This window comes from Chamaea fasciata, unplaced genomic scaffold (genome assembly GCF_029207755.1).
Source record: "Chamaea fasciata isolate MVZ Bird 193981 ecotype frontalis unplaced genomic scaffold, bChaFas1.0.hap1 SCAF_11, whole genome shotgun sequence".
Taxonomy (NCBI): domain Eukaryota; kingdom Metazoa; phylum Chordata; class Aves; order Passeriformes; family Sylviidae; genus Chamaea; species Chamaea fasciata.
The window spans coordinates 9,792,310-9,807,747 of NW_027094096.1; the positions used below are offsets into that span (position 1 = coordinate 9,792,310).

Sequence of the window (15,438 nt, forward strand, 5' to 3'; positions counted from 1 at the left end):
TAGATACTGGCCTTCTGCCTCTTTATTTTAGGTAAAATAAGATTATGCTAAATAGTCACACTCAGGTACCTTTGGCATGAGAGAGTAGAGAGGCAGCAATGAAATCTCTCTTTAAAGCTGTTTCTCCCAGGAATCCTACTTGTGCCTTTATTCCCAAGTTCATGATTATCCCATCCATGCCCACTGCAGGTCTGTAACCTCGTGTTTAGAGAGCACTGCCCCGCTGTGAGCCCCGTCCTCTCCCCTGTGCCTCCAGCCCACCCTCACACACACCACAGCAGGCCCAGGGAGCCAGCCCTTGCAAGCTCCTCGTGGCTGCCTCCCTGTTGACCAGACATTTTCTCCAGCTCTGAAAAGCCCTGCTGAGTTTCCAGTGCTAGGAAAGATTAAATAATGATCCTTGTAGATATAATATATCAGAGTCGGATTCATTAGAAAGTCCACCATGTCTGGGGGATGTTTGTAAGTGTCCAGTGAATGAAGTGTCCTGTTCTGTAGGTTTTGGTCCCCAAATTGAAGGGTTCATGAGCATCGCTTGGCAGGCCAGCACCAGCTGGGAGGGCCCAGAGCAGGGACTTCCCTATATCCCCTCCAGAATTCAGATACATTTAAGGGAGAAAATATCTCTTTGTTGGACTGTTTGGGAGGTAAGTATGATCCGATGTGGCTTTTCTTTGAATAATTTCACTCCTCCTTCATATTCTTCCCATCTCTTTCCCTCAGAGATTTATTTAATCCTACTTGAGAAAGAAAACTGATCAAGATGGGAGTTATTTCAGGATCTGTTGATGCTGAATCATGACTTCATTTCTCCTGTCCTTTTTACTCTCGAGGATTTAGCAATTCCCTCCAAGACTCTTAACTGCTCTTGTCTTCTGTTAATTAAAACCCAGCTAGGATCGCCTGCTAATTGCACACTGGTTGAACAAAGCCTGGCCTGTTGCTGTGTTTATTTTAAGTGTCACGTGAATAGGTAACAGCAGGTTTTACTGGCACTTCTCTTCAAGTTTGTGGTTTTTGCAGGCACTGTGCAGAGCTGGGAAAAGGGTCTCGCTAGAAATATTTTTCTTCGGAAATATTTAAAAGAATATTCTCATGTTTCAAATCTTGCATAAAATTTACAACATCGATATATTTTAAATATCAACAACAGGGGAAGCAAGACGGAACACAAAGGAAAACCAGCATAACCACTGCGACCATGCCATGACCTTTTTCCAGCGTGTCCTGGCAAGGGATGGTGAGTCCCCACGTTTGGGGGCATCCAGCTGCTTGGGCAGTTCAGGCAAGCTGCACCTTCAAAACCCATCTGAAGGTGTCACTGTCCATTTTTTAGCATCTTAGAACAGCTCTGGGAGTCATATGGCTTATTCCTATTCATTGCACAACATACCCCTCACCTACTGTGCATTTAAAAAAAAAAAAGGCAAAACAAAACAAAACAACTTTCTGTAAATACAGTGTTGTTTTTCCCGCAGCCTCCTTAGCATCTCTCCATGGAAATTCAGTGTCTGCCTCAGTGACCCGTAGTGGGATGTCACAGCTACAGAGGTACACCCTGAGCAGCAGCAGTCACAGCACATCCAAAAGTGCTCCGCGGTCCTTTGGGAAGGATGAGTCCATCTGGCACGTTTGGTTTCAGTCATATAAAGAATTCCTGCTCCTCGTCCTCTGCCGGCTGTGCCGGGCTGGCCGGCGGTGTTGGCGGGGGGCAGCCCGGAGCTCCGGGCGCCGCTGCTTTGCTCCGGCTGCCGGCGGCCCGCAGCAGCCGCGTCCCGTCCCGGGCGGGCAGGGCAGCGCCGGCCCCGGGGGCTGCCGCCTGCAGGAGGCTGCTCCGCAGGGCCCTGGGGAAGTGGCTCAGCGGGCAGCGGCCGCTGCCGGGATTCCCCACGGCCAGCCCGGTGTCCACGTTGGTCTCCGCTGCCCGATGCCGGCGGCTCTCCGGGAGAGGAGGCTGCAGCCTCCTGCCCGCCTGCCTGCGGAGCGATGGCGCTTCCCAGCACGGCCGGGCCGCTGCCGCTGCCGCACCGCCAGGAGAGCACAGGTGCCTCTGGAGGTCACTGCTGGCTCGCTCAGAGCCAAGGACTTCACCTGGGTAAGATTTTCTTTTATCCTTCAGAGCTCTGACCTCCCGGCTTCTCCGCCCAGGATTACCCTGTTTGACAGGAGGAGGGGCTGGCATACAGTCCTCCGGGATTTTTCCACCGCATGTATTATGATGGTGCTGGGAAAGCCCGATGTTTGTTTCAAGGGTCCTGGAGCTGCTTTGAACCTGTTGAAAATGAGAGAGAAGCCGGTTATCACACAGTTCCAGCTTGACCAAGGATGATGCTCTTGCCCAGCCTCACTGTGCTGGGGTCACCTGCAGCCTGAGTCAATACAGCTGAGGAAGTCTGTGCCAAAGGAGGTTGTGGATACAAAAAATCCACATGCATTCCAGGGGAACCTCGATAAACACTTGGAAAGGAGAGCCACTGCCAGTTACCACAAAGGGCTTCAGGGGAAAATGACAATCCATACGGAGTCTGTGAGCAGAGCCTTGGATTTAGTTTGCAATATGGCAGAAGGTCGGGGCTGGGGGGTAAATTGCAGGTATTTAGAAGAAAGATTTACAGTATGGGCTGAGGAGTGGCAGAATAAATCACTAGGCTGTCAGCCTGCTGTCTGGAGCTTGGACACAAGATGAATCCTCAAGTTCAAGTGGATTACACCTTCCTTTGGGAGGAGCACAGTGCAGCATGGTCACATCCCCAAAAAAGCTTCCAAATTTCCTGCCAGTGCATTCATCTACATCTGTCAGCTCAAAGACTTCGTATCTACAGCAGGAAGAGCCACAGAGTAATTTAGGAAGGGACCTTTGCAGGTCACCTGGCCCAGTCTCCTGTTTCAGGTAGGACCAACTTCAAAGCTGTGTGAAGATAGCCTGGGCCTGGACCACTGAGAGGGTGCAAACCAGTTTATAAATTGATATTGAATGAGGCAGCAAGGGCTACCCTAAGATTAGTGTTCAGAGCAGCATAAAAATAGGCTGAACCAAGTAATTAACTTTACCTGTAACAGAGGACTTCCGGAAGGAAAAAGAAAAGGCCAGGGCAAATAATTTAAAATCCAAACTACAAGAAAAAAATAACCAGAGGTGGGAGGGATTGTTGCAATGGAAAGAAAGCACACTGAGCCAAACTGCCATTCTACTCATGTGTGTAATTCTCACTACATATGTTCTCAGCACAGACTATGTCTTTTTTTCTTTTTTTTTCTTTTTTTTTTTTTTTTTTTTAAATTGTATTTATATAACCTCTGGACTGCACTCTTCAACAGAAAAGGCAGAGGTTTCCTAGGACACATCTCTTCGTCACTTCTGCCCAACTGCAACTCACTTGTGATCTCACAACCTCCTTTGCAGGGGGTGCTGTATCAACATTACACTTAAAAACTTCTGGTTTTGGATGTCAAAAATCTGCTTTGAAAAACATTTAGAAAGCAATAACTTATCAGAAAAAGATTAGGCTGCTACAATCATTTTTTTTGAGGCAGAGGAGGGAAGCTGTTAAGCTAGCATGCCTTAGAAAGTATTAATAATCTGCATTTCAGGCAAGCAGTAATGATGTTAATTTAACTGTATAAAAATATTCCAAGGATCAGTGCTTGTATTTATCAACAGCATCACAGCACCGGCAGACACCAATTACTGCATTCAAAAATTCAAAAGAAAACATGAACATGAAACAAAATCGTAATTTCCATTTTGAACCAGTCCTGCTTTCCTTGGAAAAAAGCAGATAAACTCTCCTCTCGAGAGCACCACAGACATACCTTGAGCAGAATTGTATTTCCTTCATAGTCCTGTGTTTGCCACCTGGTGCTGCTGATGGGAACGCAGGGGTTGGGCAGGAGGGGCACCAGCTGCCCAATTTCCTGCACCTTGAACTGCAAGGCTGAGGAGTCCCTGGGCTCAGCTGCCACCCCGATGGGCAGCTGCTTCAGGCACAGCTGCACGGCCACGTGTGGGGTGGCGTGCAGCACAAAGACACAAAAAGTGCTTTTCTGCACAGTGGCTTCTTTCTGGAGGATCATCTCGTAGAGCCTCACTGCGTCCTCATAGTTATCAAAGCTGCAGTAGAGGGTGACCCGCAGGATTTCGGGGCCGCAGTGCACCCGCCTGACGCCCCACACGGGCAGCTGCTCATCCAGGCCATAGAAGTCCTGGTGGGATGGGGCATAGGGGGGGCCGTGCCCATTAGCAAACTGGGCACGCTGGTACCGCCAGGGAGGGCGCTGGAATTGCTCATGGACCTGGAAAATCCGTTCCTCTCCCAAGTCCTCGTGCAGAAAAAGGACGACGGATATTCCGGGAAAGCTGCAGCTCCTCTTGCGGTACCTCTCGTAGTATTTCAGTGGAGGAATTCGCTCAGACACCAGGAAAAGGCGAATGTCCAGGCAGAGCCACTCCAAAAGCCGATCCAGAGTTTGCTGCAGAGGAAATGAGTGTCCCAAATGGGTGAGGAGATGCACAGTCATCAGAGACTCTGCTCCATCATCCATTGCAAAGACTCCTGGCAAAAAATTGAAACAGACAAATTGATGCCTTCTTTCTACTCTTTGCCTCAGGAACACAAGGGTGTACTCTGAGCCTTGAACAGAATAACTTCAGACCCCTGCAGGCTTTGCAGTAACCTGATGAAACACGTGGGTAAGCACAGGGAACATGCAGAGGGGGCAGGTGCAAAGTGACAAGACTTTAAGCGAGAGGTCCCAGGTCACATCCCAGCGGAGCTCGGCTCAAGGCTCATTCCCAGCTCTGGAGCTCTCCTCACTGAGTACACACGACCCGAGTGTCCACAAACAGCTCTGTGTCCTCCTGCTCCCGTCATTGACAATGCAGGACAGCAGAGATGCACAGCATGGGAACACAAGCAGTGATTTCCCAGGATGAGGTGATGCTCACTTGTCTCTCGGCAGTGGAAGTGGCCGCTCCGAACCCAGCCGAGCCCCACCAGTGCAATCACTGTCTTCTGCAAAGCCCATGTGGCACTCATGGCTGAAACCCTCAGCAAAATTTCTTGTAGTCAGCAGGCTGGCTTTGGCTCATTGTGAAAAGCCTGTGATCTCTGTGAGTCCCACCCTTCTGGGCCACACAGATAAGCTATTCTTTGAAAACAAGGAAGGAAAACAGAATAACAAAAGAAAAAAACCCAACCATGTGAACGTAACAGATAACAATAAGGGCAGATATAAATCAGGAAAGAAGAGCTTTGGGAAAAAACCTCGACTCATAGTTACACCCTTCACAACAAAGGCAGCTTGCTGCCTAACTGGAAACCAGGTCCTGGGTTACTGTACATAGCCCATTAAAGCTGGGTACCAGGCTTCCCATTTTCAGTGTCCTCTTTGCTTCTTTTTCATCCTTTTTTTTTTTTTTTTTTCCCCTGAGATACCCATGGAATCAGCAGCCTTATTTAAAGTCCAAGGGGTTTTTTCTTGCTCCTTGGGTTTACATATTGGTTCTTAGCTTACTGAATAAGCTACAATAGGAATGCTGAAAACAGACTGTTTTCCAGGTCTCTTCTAGTGTCTGGACCATAAATCACACTGTCCCTTCATCTCCCTATTTGCCAGCCCAGGAGCAACACAAGACAGGTCAAGCCAAACCCACTTCCTATACAGAACTGCCCCCACTGTAGCCAATATTTAAATCAAAACTAGGGCCTCTGGTGATCTGTCCAGCTCCATCTAATTAAGAGCAGCACAACTCTCTCTGCTGACATGCCAACTTCCCTCTCAAACAGCCAAGCACACAAAGCAGTGGTTCACTGTTAAGAAATCCCAGCATTAATTAAGTCTGTTATTCAAAATTCTGAACTATTCTTTTTAATACAACCGTAACTTTACATTCAACTAAGTAAAATCTCCAAGGTCTAAAGGTACAAGCAGCAGTGTCTTGGTTTCCTTTAGGGAGATACCTCTAACTGGTAGAAACTCACATTCATGCTTTAAAAGCTATACTGACATCTATGTACAATAAAAATAAAAAAAGACTGTCTAGAAAATGAGGAAAAAAGTATTTTGCACCCACCTGCAACACTTCGAGCAAGTAACAACTGCTGTTGGGAGGGAGACAAAAACAAAATCCAGCCTTCAGACAATTGCAGGAAGAGAGTGAAGAGTGCAAGTGCTCAAAACATTAAAATTCTCTAGATGAGCTCTGAACAACACAATTTCACTAAAATATGGAAAAGGAAATGATTCATCAACTCTTTGCTACAGGGCAGGGGCAGGCAGTCATCTGCCTTCCTGCCTGTAAAGAACAGGGGAATTTGCCTGTACAGGAAAACACTGAATCTAACTTCATCAGGGCTTGGTTTGTAGCTGGAAGCAGCTCCCATGAGCAGGTTCCCCTATTCCCACCCCAGATGATCCCTTGGGCTGCTACTCCACCACAGCTCCAGTGCCTGCCCCCACCAACCTTCTCCCTGCACCTGCAAACTGCTCGCTCTCAGGGCAGTGAGGAGGGGGCAAGGGGGCCAAGTGCTGTTTCCCTCCTGCAGTGCCAGCACTGCTGGCTTGTGCAGCTCTCGGCCCCATCCCTGCTCCAGTCTACTGGATAAAATCTCGTGGGCAGCAGCAGCAGCAGTGTGGTGAAGGTGACAGAGGACTGGGGATGTGAATTCTTGCAGAGCAGCTGTGGAGAGGAAGGGCTGGTTAGGGGATGATGCAGAAACTTTGGCCCTCTCCAGGGGGAGCCAAATTGTTTTCCAGATGGGCAGGTGCCTCCCATAGAGGCTGCTGAAGGTATGCAGCATCTCTACTGTTTCTACAGCAGCCAAAAACCTGAGCCTTACTCACAAAAAGGGTTAAATCCTGAACCCTCCACCATGTGTTTCCTCTGTGCTTGCTGGGGTGAGACAGGCAAACAATCTCAGCTCAGAAACTCCACCTGATGAAGCTGCCTGGAGAACTGTTTTAGGCCTGGTTCTCAGCTCTCCAGCAGCTCTAGGTCAGGAGAACCCACCAATCCTCCTACCAGGAGCACAGGATGAGCCGAACCTCAGCCTCTGCCTGAGCCTCTCCCTCAGAGGAGGGCAGCCCCACCACCCAGCCAAACACTTCTGTTCCTCTTCCACTTGCTCTGACAACTAAATATCCTTGGGGAAGGGCTCAAACCAGGCTCCTCAGCCTCGGACAAAGGTATCCTCATGCCCTCCCTTTGTCTCCAATCTATTCCCCCCCACCAACCCTGGGATAAAGCCTGGGTGCAATGGCCCTCACTGCTGCAGCCTGGTGAGCTAAGACCCTTCACCCACTGCTGGCCTCAGGGGGAAAAGGGATGGCTGCCACCAGAACAGAGTGCCGGCTTCTGCTGGATCTGCTCAGAAAAGCAAAGTGCTGATTTCACCCTGGTCCCCGAATGGAATGAGTACTTGCCTGCCTCTCTGCTTCCCCTTCCCCCAGCTTTCCAGTCTGGCTGCCAAACGGAAAAGCACATTTTTCACAGTGACCTACTGAACGCGCCAAGAAAGATTTCTTCCAGAGATTAGAAAAATAGCAGTTCAATCTTATGTGAAAAGTCACTTGGCTGAGGGGAGGAGGGGTGAACAATTCTGATATGGGACTCAAAAAAATTGAGGCCCCACTCCCACACGGCAGTGACTGGTAACACAGCAGAACGTACAGGAAGCTGCTGGGGCACTCCAGCTGGGTGTAAGCGCAGGACAAATATGAACATTTGTATCTGGCACTAATGCATACCCTGGTAAGCCCTGCACAAATTCAAGTCCAAACATAAACAACTAATAAACACTTTATGGTGTGAAGCCTCAGAGAGTACTGTCTGCTGTAAGTCTAAAATTCTACACTGGGAAGGCACAGCACAATAATTAAAAATTTCTTTTCATCATCAATTCCTGAGTTGTGCCTAGTCCTCTGCACTGCTCAGAGCCCTCTGCTCCAGCTGACAACACCAAAACTGATGATGCATCACAGGATTTAATAAGTTCAGAGCAACATCTGTAAGGAAGGTATTTTACAAGGATTATTAGAATGTAATTAACTGGAGAGAGACTGCGTATGTATTACCTAAGCGCCTTGGGAGAAGGCCTCATTAAATACATGACTCAGGCTTCCTCATTTCTTTTAAAAACATTTTTTTTTTTTGTTTTACACCAATCTCAAGCTTGCCTATAACAAGGACAAAACGACTAAATTAACTTGCTAGATGACAATTATATACAGCATACACAGCACTGAGATAAAAATCAAGACTAAGGCTTTACTTGAATACAAGTCTTTTCAGAGGTTGTCTCTGGCTTCACACCCTGTGACTCCTCATCACCACTTTAGAGGAAACTAAAGACTCAATGGCCAAAACCCCATCTAACCTACTGCATTTAATTAGACTTCTCTCCCAAACGATTCTTGTTTCTTCTTTTTTAGCCAGCTACCAGTAGTAACCCAGTAGAAAATACAGAGAGCTGCACCACACACGGTGAGTCAGGATCCAAGCACGGACACACACAGGGAGGAAAAGGAAGGAAGAAAGCAGCTGTCCAGAGCAGAGGGAGCTGTCTGAGGCTGCAGTCTGTCCTACCTGGCACCGCTCTGCCCGGGGCTCTGCCGCAGCCGCAGCTCGGCCGGACACCGCCGCGGCTCCGGCTCCGCCCAGGGCCGGGACACGCCGGCTCCGGCTCCTGCCGGGAGGTGCTGGCACAAGGGACAGCTCCGAGGCTCCCAGGAGGTGACCGTGGAGTGACAGAGGTTCCTCTGAGCCACGGCTCCCGGGGAACAGCGATCCTCGGCGCTATGGCACACGCTGCCAGAGGGACACCCAGGATTAAACCACATCTGCCCTGCGCACGTGGTGAGAACAGTAATGAGAGTAAAGCAGAGTTGTCCTCAGGAGACACAGGCTTGGGGGCAAGGCTGAGACAGCAGCACTGAGACACTGAGATGAGCTTCCTAGAAGTAACAAGTATGTTGTAGAAAGGCACTGCATGGCCTCGCCTGGTTTTTATACTCATCTCTCACCAAATGCGAGTTATGTGTCCTGAGCCAGTTACAGGGCACTTGCAGACAGTTCCCTTTTTCCTCAGTTTTCAGTTTGTCTAAAATATTTTTTTAAAAAACCCAAAACACTCCATGCACTCAAACCAAGACCCACTAAACATAATGAGCCGATTGGAGGTTACAGCAGAAACAAGTATTTGGTAACAAAGATCACAGAATGGATCAGGTCTGAAGGGATCACCATGGGGCATCTGCTCCAAGCTCCCTGCTCAGGCAGGATCATCCCAGAGCACAGGGCACAGGATTGTGTCCAGACAGTTCTGGAGGATCTCCAGTGAGGGAAGACTCCACAGCCTCTCTGGGGAACCTGATCCAGTGCTTGGTCACTGCACAGTGGAGAAGTTCTTCCTTATGTTCAGGTAGAACTTCCTGGACATCAGTTTCTGCCATTGCCTCTTGTCCTATAGCTTCACACCACAAAGCAGAGCCTGTTCCATCCTCTTGACACCTTCCCTTCATTAGATCCCCCTTAGCCTTCTTGAGACTGAACAAGCCCAACTCTCTCAGCTTTTCCTGTGGTGTCTTGACTTCCAAGAGCCAACATTTAGCACTGACCCAAGATGGCATCTTTGGGATCCCTCTGCCCCAGTGTCAATCCACTTCCACAGGCCAGAGTGGGACAAGGGGGAAGTCAGCCTACTAGATGTAAATTTAGGTACCCAGACTCAGGGACTCATTTCTGAAAGATTTAACCCAGCAATTGTTACATAAATTACACCTCAGTTTAAAAATCTTCCTGAAAAAGAAAACAGGCAGATCTAAACAAACCCGAGACTTGCAGGGCCCAGTGAAGTGTTTGTTTAATCAGCTCGCATTTAGCATTGTTGACGGCAACTCAAAGCAGAATTCTTGGAAGGCCAGCAGCAGAGCCGGCCGTGACTGCACCCTGCCGAGTGCTAATAAGAGCGAGTCCCCAGGAGGTGGTGACCTTACCAGCAAGGCCAAGCTCCAGCTTAAGGAACAAGTCAGACCCACACAGTGTGAAGACTTCTAATTACTCCCTTTCCTGAAAACAACCTTCCTGAGATACAGGATAATACACCCAAACTTCTAATTAAAACAAAGTATTGGCCTGAATCCCACATTATGCTGGAATTGCAGATTTGCATAATTAAGTCGATACCAAATGCTGTGACAGACAAGCTGCAGATTATTAGCCTCATCTTTAATAGAATTTCAAGAGAAGCAAGATCCAAACAGCCAACAAATATTAGCAGAAATGGCTCTCGAGGTCTGGGAAACTCAGGCATTACTGGGATTTGGGGCATGTTCTGGTAACTTTGCAAAGGCAAATGTGCACACAAACTCAAAAGCCATTATTGTAAGGCAGCACCAAGCTCTAATGAAGAATCGCTTCGAGGACTTCAGGACTTCCTATTGTGAATATTTCCTCCCAAAGACCAGGACTGCTAAAAGGAATGCTATTCATGAACAGCGGCTGGAAGCTGCACCTTCTGGTGGATCCCCCTTTTCTCCCTCTCAGTTTTACTCAGGCAAACAGGAGCACATGGCTGTCCAGACAACTCCCTTATCCTGTCTACAGCTAGTCCAGGTCAGCAGTTCCAGGACTGGGGGAGGTGAAACAGGCCTTTCCCTCCTGAGCAGCAATTTGCTTCTTGCTTTCGGACAAACAGCTGCTGAGAGCAGGCAGACTGTCAGGCTGGCTGGAGACCCAGGCAGATACTGCTGTGAGGTACAATCACACCACATCTGCAAGATTTTCTTTGCAGGTAAAACCTGTGAAAGAAAAAAAATAAGGTCAGATTGTGTTTAAGAAGACCAGGAGCAGCAGCACAAACCTCAGTGCCTTAGAGTGGAATGAGGCAGAGATACTACACTTACCAGTCTGCGTGTGTACTTCCCTAAAAAGGCTGGGCTGTCCTTGAAAAACTTGGCTTAATTAAAAAGGTTGTAAAAATAGAGACATTCACATTATCATATTTACATCTAAATTCCTTAAAGCAAGTACTAATGCTGTGGCTTTGCACATATCGGATAAATACAGTGTGGTCAAAACTGAGGCTTCAAGTTCTAACCCAATGAGGATAAATTACTAAGATTAAAAACAAGAGGAGAAAAATACCACCAGACTAAACACGATCCTAACAGCCTAACAGAAAGCATGATTGTTCCTGGGCAATAAGACCCATCCATGGATTTTTCAGAGCATACCTGATACTGCTGGGAAAGTGCAGAAGATGCCAAAGAAGCTAAAGATGCTAAAAAGTACAGAAGCAAAGTGATTTGAGAACCTGGAGCCTACCTCCTATCCTTTGGGATAGTATTTTCACTCTTTTCTATTATTCACCAATTCTTAAAAGCTCATTTTTCTGATGCTCTTCCTTTATGATGCCATTACTACCTGAGCAGATTGAGAATAAGTATTATTATGTGTTGGTATCATTCTATATCACAACCATCAGACAAGAGCAGAGTGGTGCAGTATCAGACATTACTCCTTCATCTGTGTTCCAGTTCAAAAAAGACCAAGCTTCATGACTTGAAGACCGTGAATCATGACTGCCTAGAACCAGAATGTATACTTGTTTCTTTGTGAAATTTGTGTCCCTGGAGGAGCACAATTCCCAGCTTCATCCAAGAGTGCAATGAGTAGCAATTCCTTCAAGGGAACAAGCAGCTGAGCTCTCTCTTCATGGAGCATCCAGGGCCCATCATGCAGGCTGGGGCTTGGGATGAATTCCTGCAGATGTCACAGGTGAGTCTCCCAGCTCGGGCTGAGTCACCAATGGAACAGCAGCACTGGTGCTGCTCACCCTGCTGTCAACAGCAGTGGTCACATAGCAGAGCAGGGCAGTGTCAGCAGCACACAGGCACCTGTGGAGAGCACGGTTCTCCCAAGAGCTCACTGCTGAAGAATCCAGCGGGTAACATTGCTTGCTGCATCGCTGCTGCCCCTCCTTTCACAGTCCCCCCGGGGTGTCACCAGCTGCTCACTGAGGAACCTGGGCAGCAATCTGCAGTACCAGTGTGATTGTGTCCAGTACAGCACTTCATAGTAGGAACCTCCACACAAGTGAAAAATCAGAGTTCATTATCGAATCTCATCACCAAAAGAACATGAAACATGCACAGGAAATACCCTGTTTCCAAGATTTCAGGTAATACTCATTGTGGGAGGGCTAAATGCCCCCCCCCCGCCCCCCCGCCCCGATTTCCACAATATCTGTTTCCTTTTAACGTTAATAACCAGTGAGCCCAAGTCCTGTCATACTGTGTAACTGCAGACTGACTGATGGAAGAACAGAGCTCAAGGCACCAGGATTTCAGGTTTTTTCCATTCATTTCTTGAAAGCCACTCCACATTCAGGATGTGCAAGACTCCCAGTATATGCTAAGTCTCATAAGTCGCTCCAGCTGTGCCACACTTACCGAAAGAAGTGGTTACAGTAAGGGAGAAATAAATAAGAAACATTTTTATCACTGCCAATTAATCCACATCCTTCTGTGGCCTGTGGAAATCTCAAAGGTTTTTCAGCTTCTAAGAAACATATTCAAGAAATAAAATGTGGCATTTTAACTTAAAAAGGTGTCCCATGACTAGTTTAAAAAGTCATGATTTTCAGATTCAATTTACAGATCTAACAGCATTTTGTTTCATCACCTGACACCGTGTACGTAACTTTCAGTCCTCATTCACCTCAAACATTTCCTGCACGTGGGAAGTTGCTTTTCCTTCCAGTCCACGCTATTCCAAAACACATTCTTGCAAGTTTTGAGACACAAACTTCAGGAGCAGCTTGTTAAAGACACTACTGGGTGCTTACCAGAGCTTCAGTCAAGGAAAGGAGAGGGTGAGAAAGAAAAGGGATAAAGCATACTGGGAAGCCCTGCGAGAGAGACCAGCGGGCAGGCAGGTTCCCTGCCCAGCGCATGCCCGGCTCGGCTGCTGCGGCTCCCGCGGCCTGGCTCACACCTTTGACGTTCAGAGCAGGTCTGTACTGCACACTCCACATCCCAGCAATACCCCAGCACAGCTTAACGTCTTAGACACGGTGAACACAAGTTACTAAAGCTGCGTTTTGCACCCCTCTGTCCCGGAACATCCAGCATAATCTCAGAACACGTTTTGCTCCAGCCCTCTGTCGCTGCCCCCAGAAACGCACCTTCCTCCCCACATGGCAGCCTGCACGATGACAGCAAAGACACCTCACTCTGCTGCCTGAACATTTCTGTCCTGAGCATTCACCACCTTTGCTCCAGCTCCTGACAGAACAAACATCACTGCTCTGACAGGATTTAAAGGAGATGGCACACAAATGAAGTGAACTGCAACAGGACAGCGTTCACAGAGAAGGAAGAGAGCAGCTCTAAGATCGGAGGGCTCCTCTGCATCTGTTGTATCTGGAATAAAAGTTAGGTTTTAAACTGCAGGAGAAAGAATGATTAACAAAACATCACTGCTCTATGTTCAAATGTTACTTCCTTTCCTATCCACAAGCTGTGTTCACCTCAAAGCGACTGCACGCATTAGCTCCCATGGACTTACTCCCTGTGAAAGGTCCAGTTTTGGGGAGGGAGGGAGGAAGGGAGGAAGGGAGGGAGGAAGGGAGGAAGGGAGAGAAGGAAGGAGCAGAAGGGAAGTTGTTTTTGCAGTTGACACATAGTAATGCCAGCACAACATGCACTGTCCTGGGGCAAGAGGTCCAGCCACGTTTGGTGCAGTTACACCAAACACCAAAGATTCAGAATATTAAATGCAGTCTGGGGGCACAATCTACGAACGCTTCCTTCACAGCGAAGGACAGAAAAGCAGGTGTATTGTAGGAGTATTGTCCTGCCCCTTTACCCAGCTTTCAGTTAGATATGTAAGTTCCGCATCTTACAGTCTTTTCAAATGACACATTCCAGAGGACAGAGGAACCATTAAACTCACACTTCAGATTGAGCACAATGGTTATTACATTTACTGTCCAGCTATGAGAATGAGAGTATCAACAGAAATTCAGCTTTGTCCCAGACTCACACAAGATGATGCCTGCTGCCAGCTGAGCACACTACTGAGTTCTGTTCTAGGCTGTCAAACCCTGGCTCTAAAGGGCTCCGTGGAAGGGGGAGCTCAGGATCCGAGCCCAGCTTGACTCTAAGCACCACGAGGAACAAAGCACAGCCAAAGGGTTTGATTGAGCTATAGACTCAGACTTGGTCTACTTGGCATTAATTTATTCTGTAGCCAGTGGGGAAATTGTATGGACTAATTTCCAAGGAAATCAAAGCTGTAAAGGTAGTGAACACGGAAAAGAGCAAGAACTCCACCAGGGACCCATAGGATTATCACATTTGTTATGATGATAAATGAGGCATACTCTCAATCCTTTAAAATAAACTCATGTACAAGGAAAGTACATGCCTACACATCTTCAAACGACTATAAAACTCAAACCCTACTTTTAATTTTTAAAATTCCAAAGAATTAACCTCCATGTTTATTAAGTCTTGCTACTGCATTTAGCTGCACATTAATGCAAGGAACCAAACCTACTAATAATTGCATTCACACATGTAACTACAATCCTACTAATCAAATTTTAACAAAATTACAAAGAAGCTTTAAGTAGAAATTAAGAAAGAAATTAAATTAAGTAAGGCTTAGCAGAATTCTACTATAGCTTGTAAATGAAATCCCACTAACATACAAACAAGTAAACATCAAATTCACCTTAAGCACAGTCCTAGTGATGTCTTGTTCCATCTTACTAGAGCCTTCACCTTCTCCATTTTTCAATCCTCCACCTCTCTATTCAATGGTAAAGGGCCTATTTTTGAAATCTGATTTCAGCAGAAGTCCCTTCCTGAACAGTATCTTCAAAATTCTATTAAAATGGAAACTCTGCTTTTAATATTTGTTACTGAAGATAGCCATCACCACCTGCCATTCTTCTGGCAAACACTCTTGCCCACACAGCTTTTAAAAACACACTCTTCAACACCTAATTGTACAGTCATTCACACAACGTTCAGCCTCAGCGCTTCCAAAAGCCAGAAGTAGGAAACTTCAGCTGATGCACAACAGAAGTACAGAGGCAATGCACAGGACAAAGACCTCCTGTCCCAAATCACAATTCTCATGTCTCTGTAAACGACACAGGGAAAAGGACTTGAACCTGTTTCTCCCTGCAAAGCAAATGGGAAAACCTTAACATGCAATAAATATCACAACCTTGATCCTAATAAAAAGTCAGCTATGCATAAAAGAAAACCTTCATATTGGTACATGGAAGAATGATTTACATTTTGAGGAAGATGTTTCTAATGAATCAAAATCAAAACCCCAGATCAGCTCCCTGGTTTTAGTACTGTTGTACTGGCCAAACAATGACCACATCTCCACTGAAGACTGGCATACACTGTGCAGACAGA

At 47.1% G+C, this 15,438-nt stretch overlaps 1 protein-coding gene across 3 annotated transcripts; it reads right to left on the reverse strand.

Annotated features, from left to right (window-relative positions):
* FAM124B (family with sequence similarity 124 member B) lies at positions 1–8,663 on the reverse strand. 3 transcript variants are annotated; one of them, XM_066193175.1, is made up of 3 exons: positions 8,585–8,663; positions 3,814–4,553; positions 1–2,272 (listed from the first exon to the last, which is right to left on the reverse strand). In XM_066193175.1, exons 2-3 carry the CDS (start codon positions 4,540–4,542, stop codon positions 1,643–1,645), a joined length of 1,359 nt encoding a protein of 452 aa, XP_066049272.1. In that variant the 5' UTR covers positions 4,543–4,553; positions 8,585–8,663; the 3' UTR covers positions 1–1,642. The 3 variants fall into 3 exon arrangements, with proteins under 3 accessions (XP_066049272.1, XP_066049271.1, XP_066049270.1); XM_066193174.1 differs by lacking the exon at positions 8,585–8,663 and adding an exon at positions 6,074–6,156; XM_066193173.1 differs by lacking the exon at positions 8,585–8,663 and adding an exon at positions 4,946–6,151.
* Between the last annotated feature and the right edge of the window lie 6,775 nt (positions 8,664–15,438).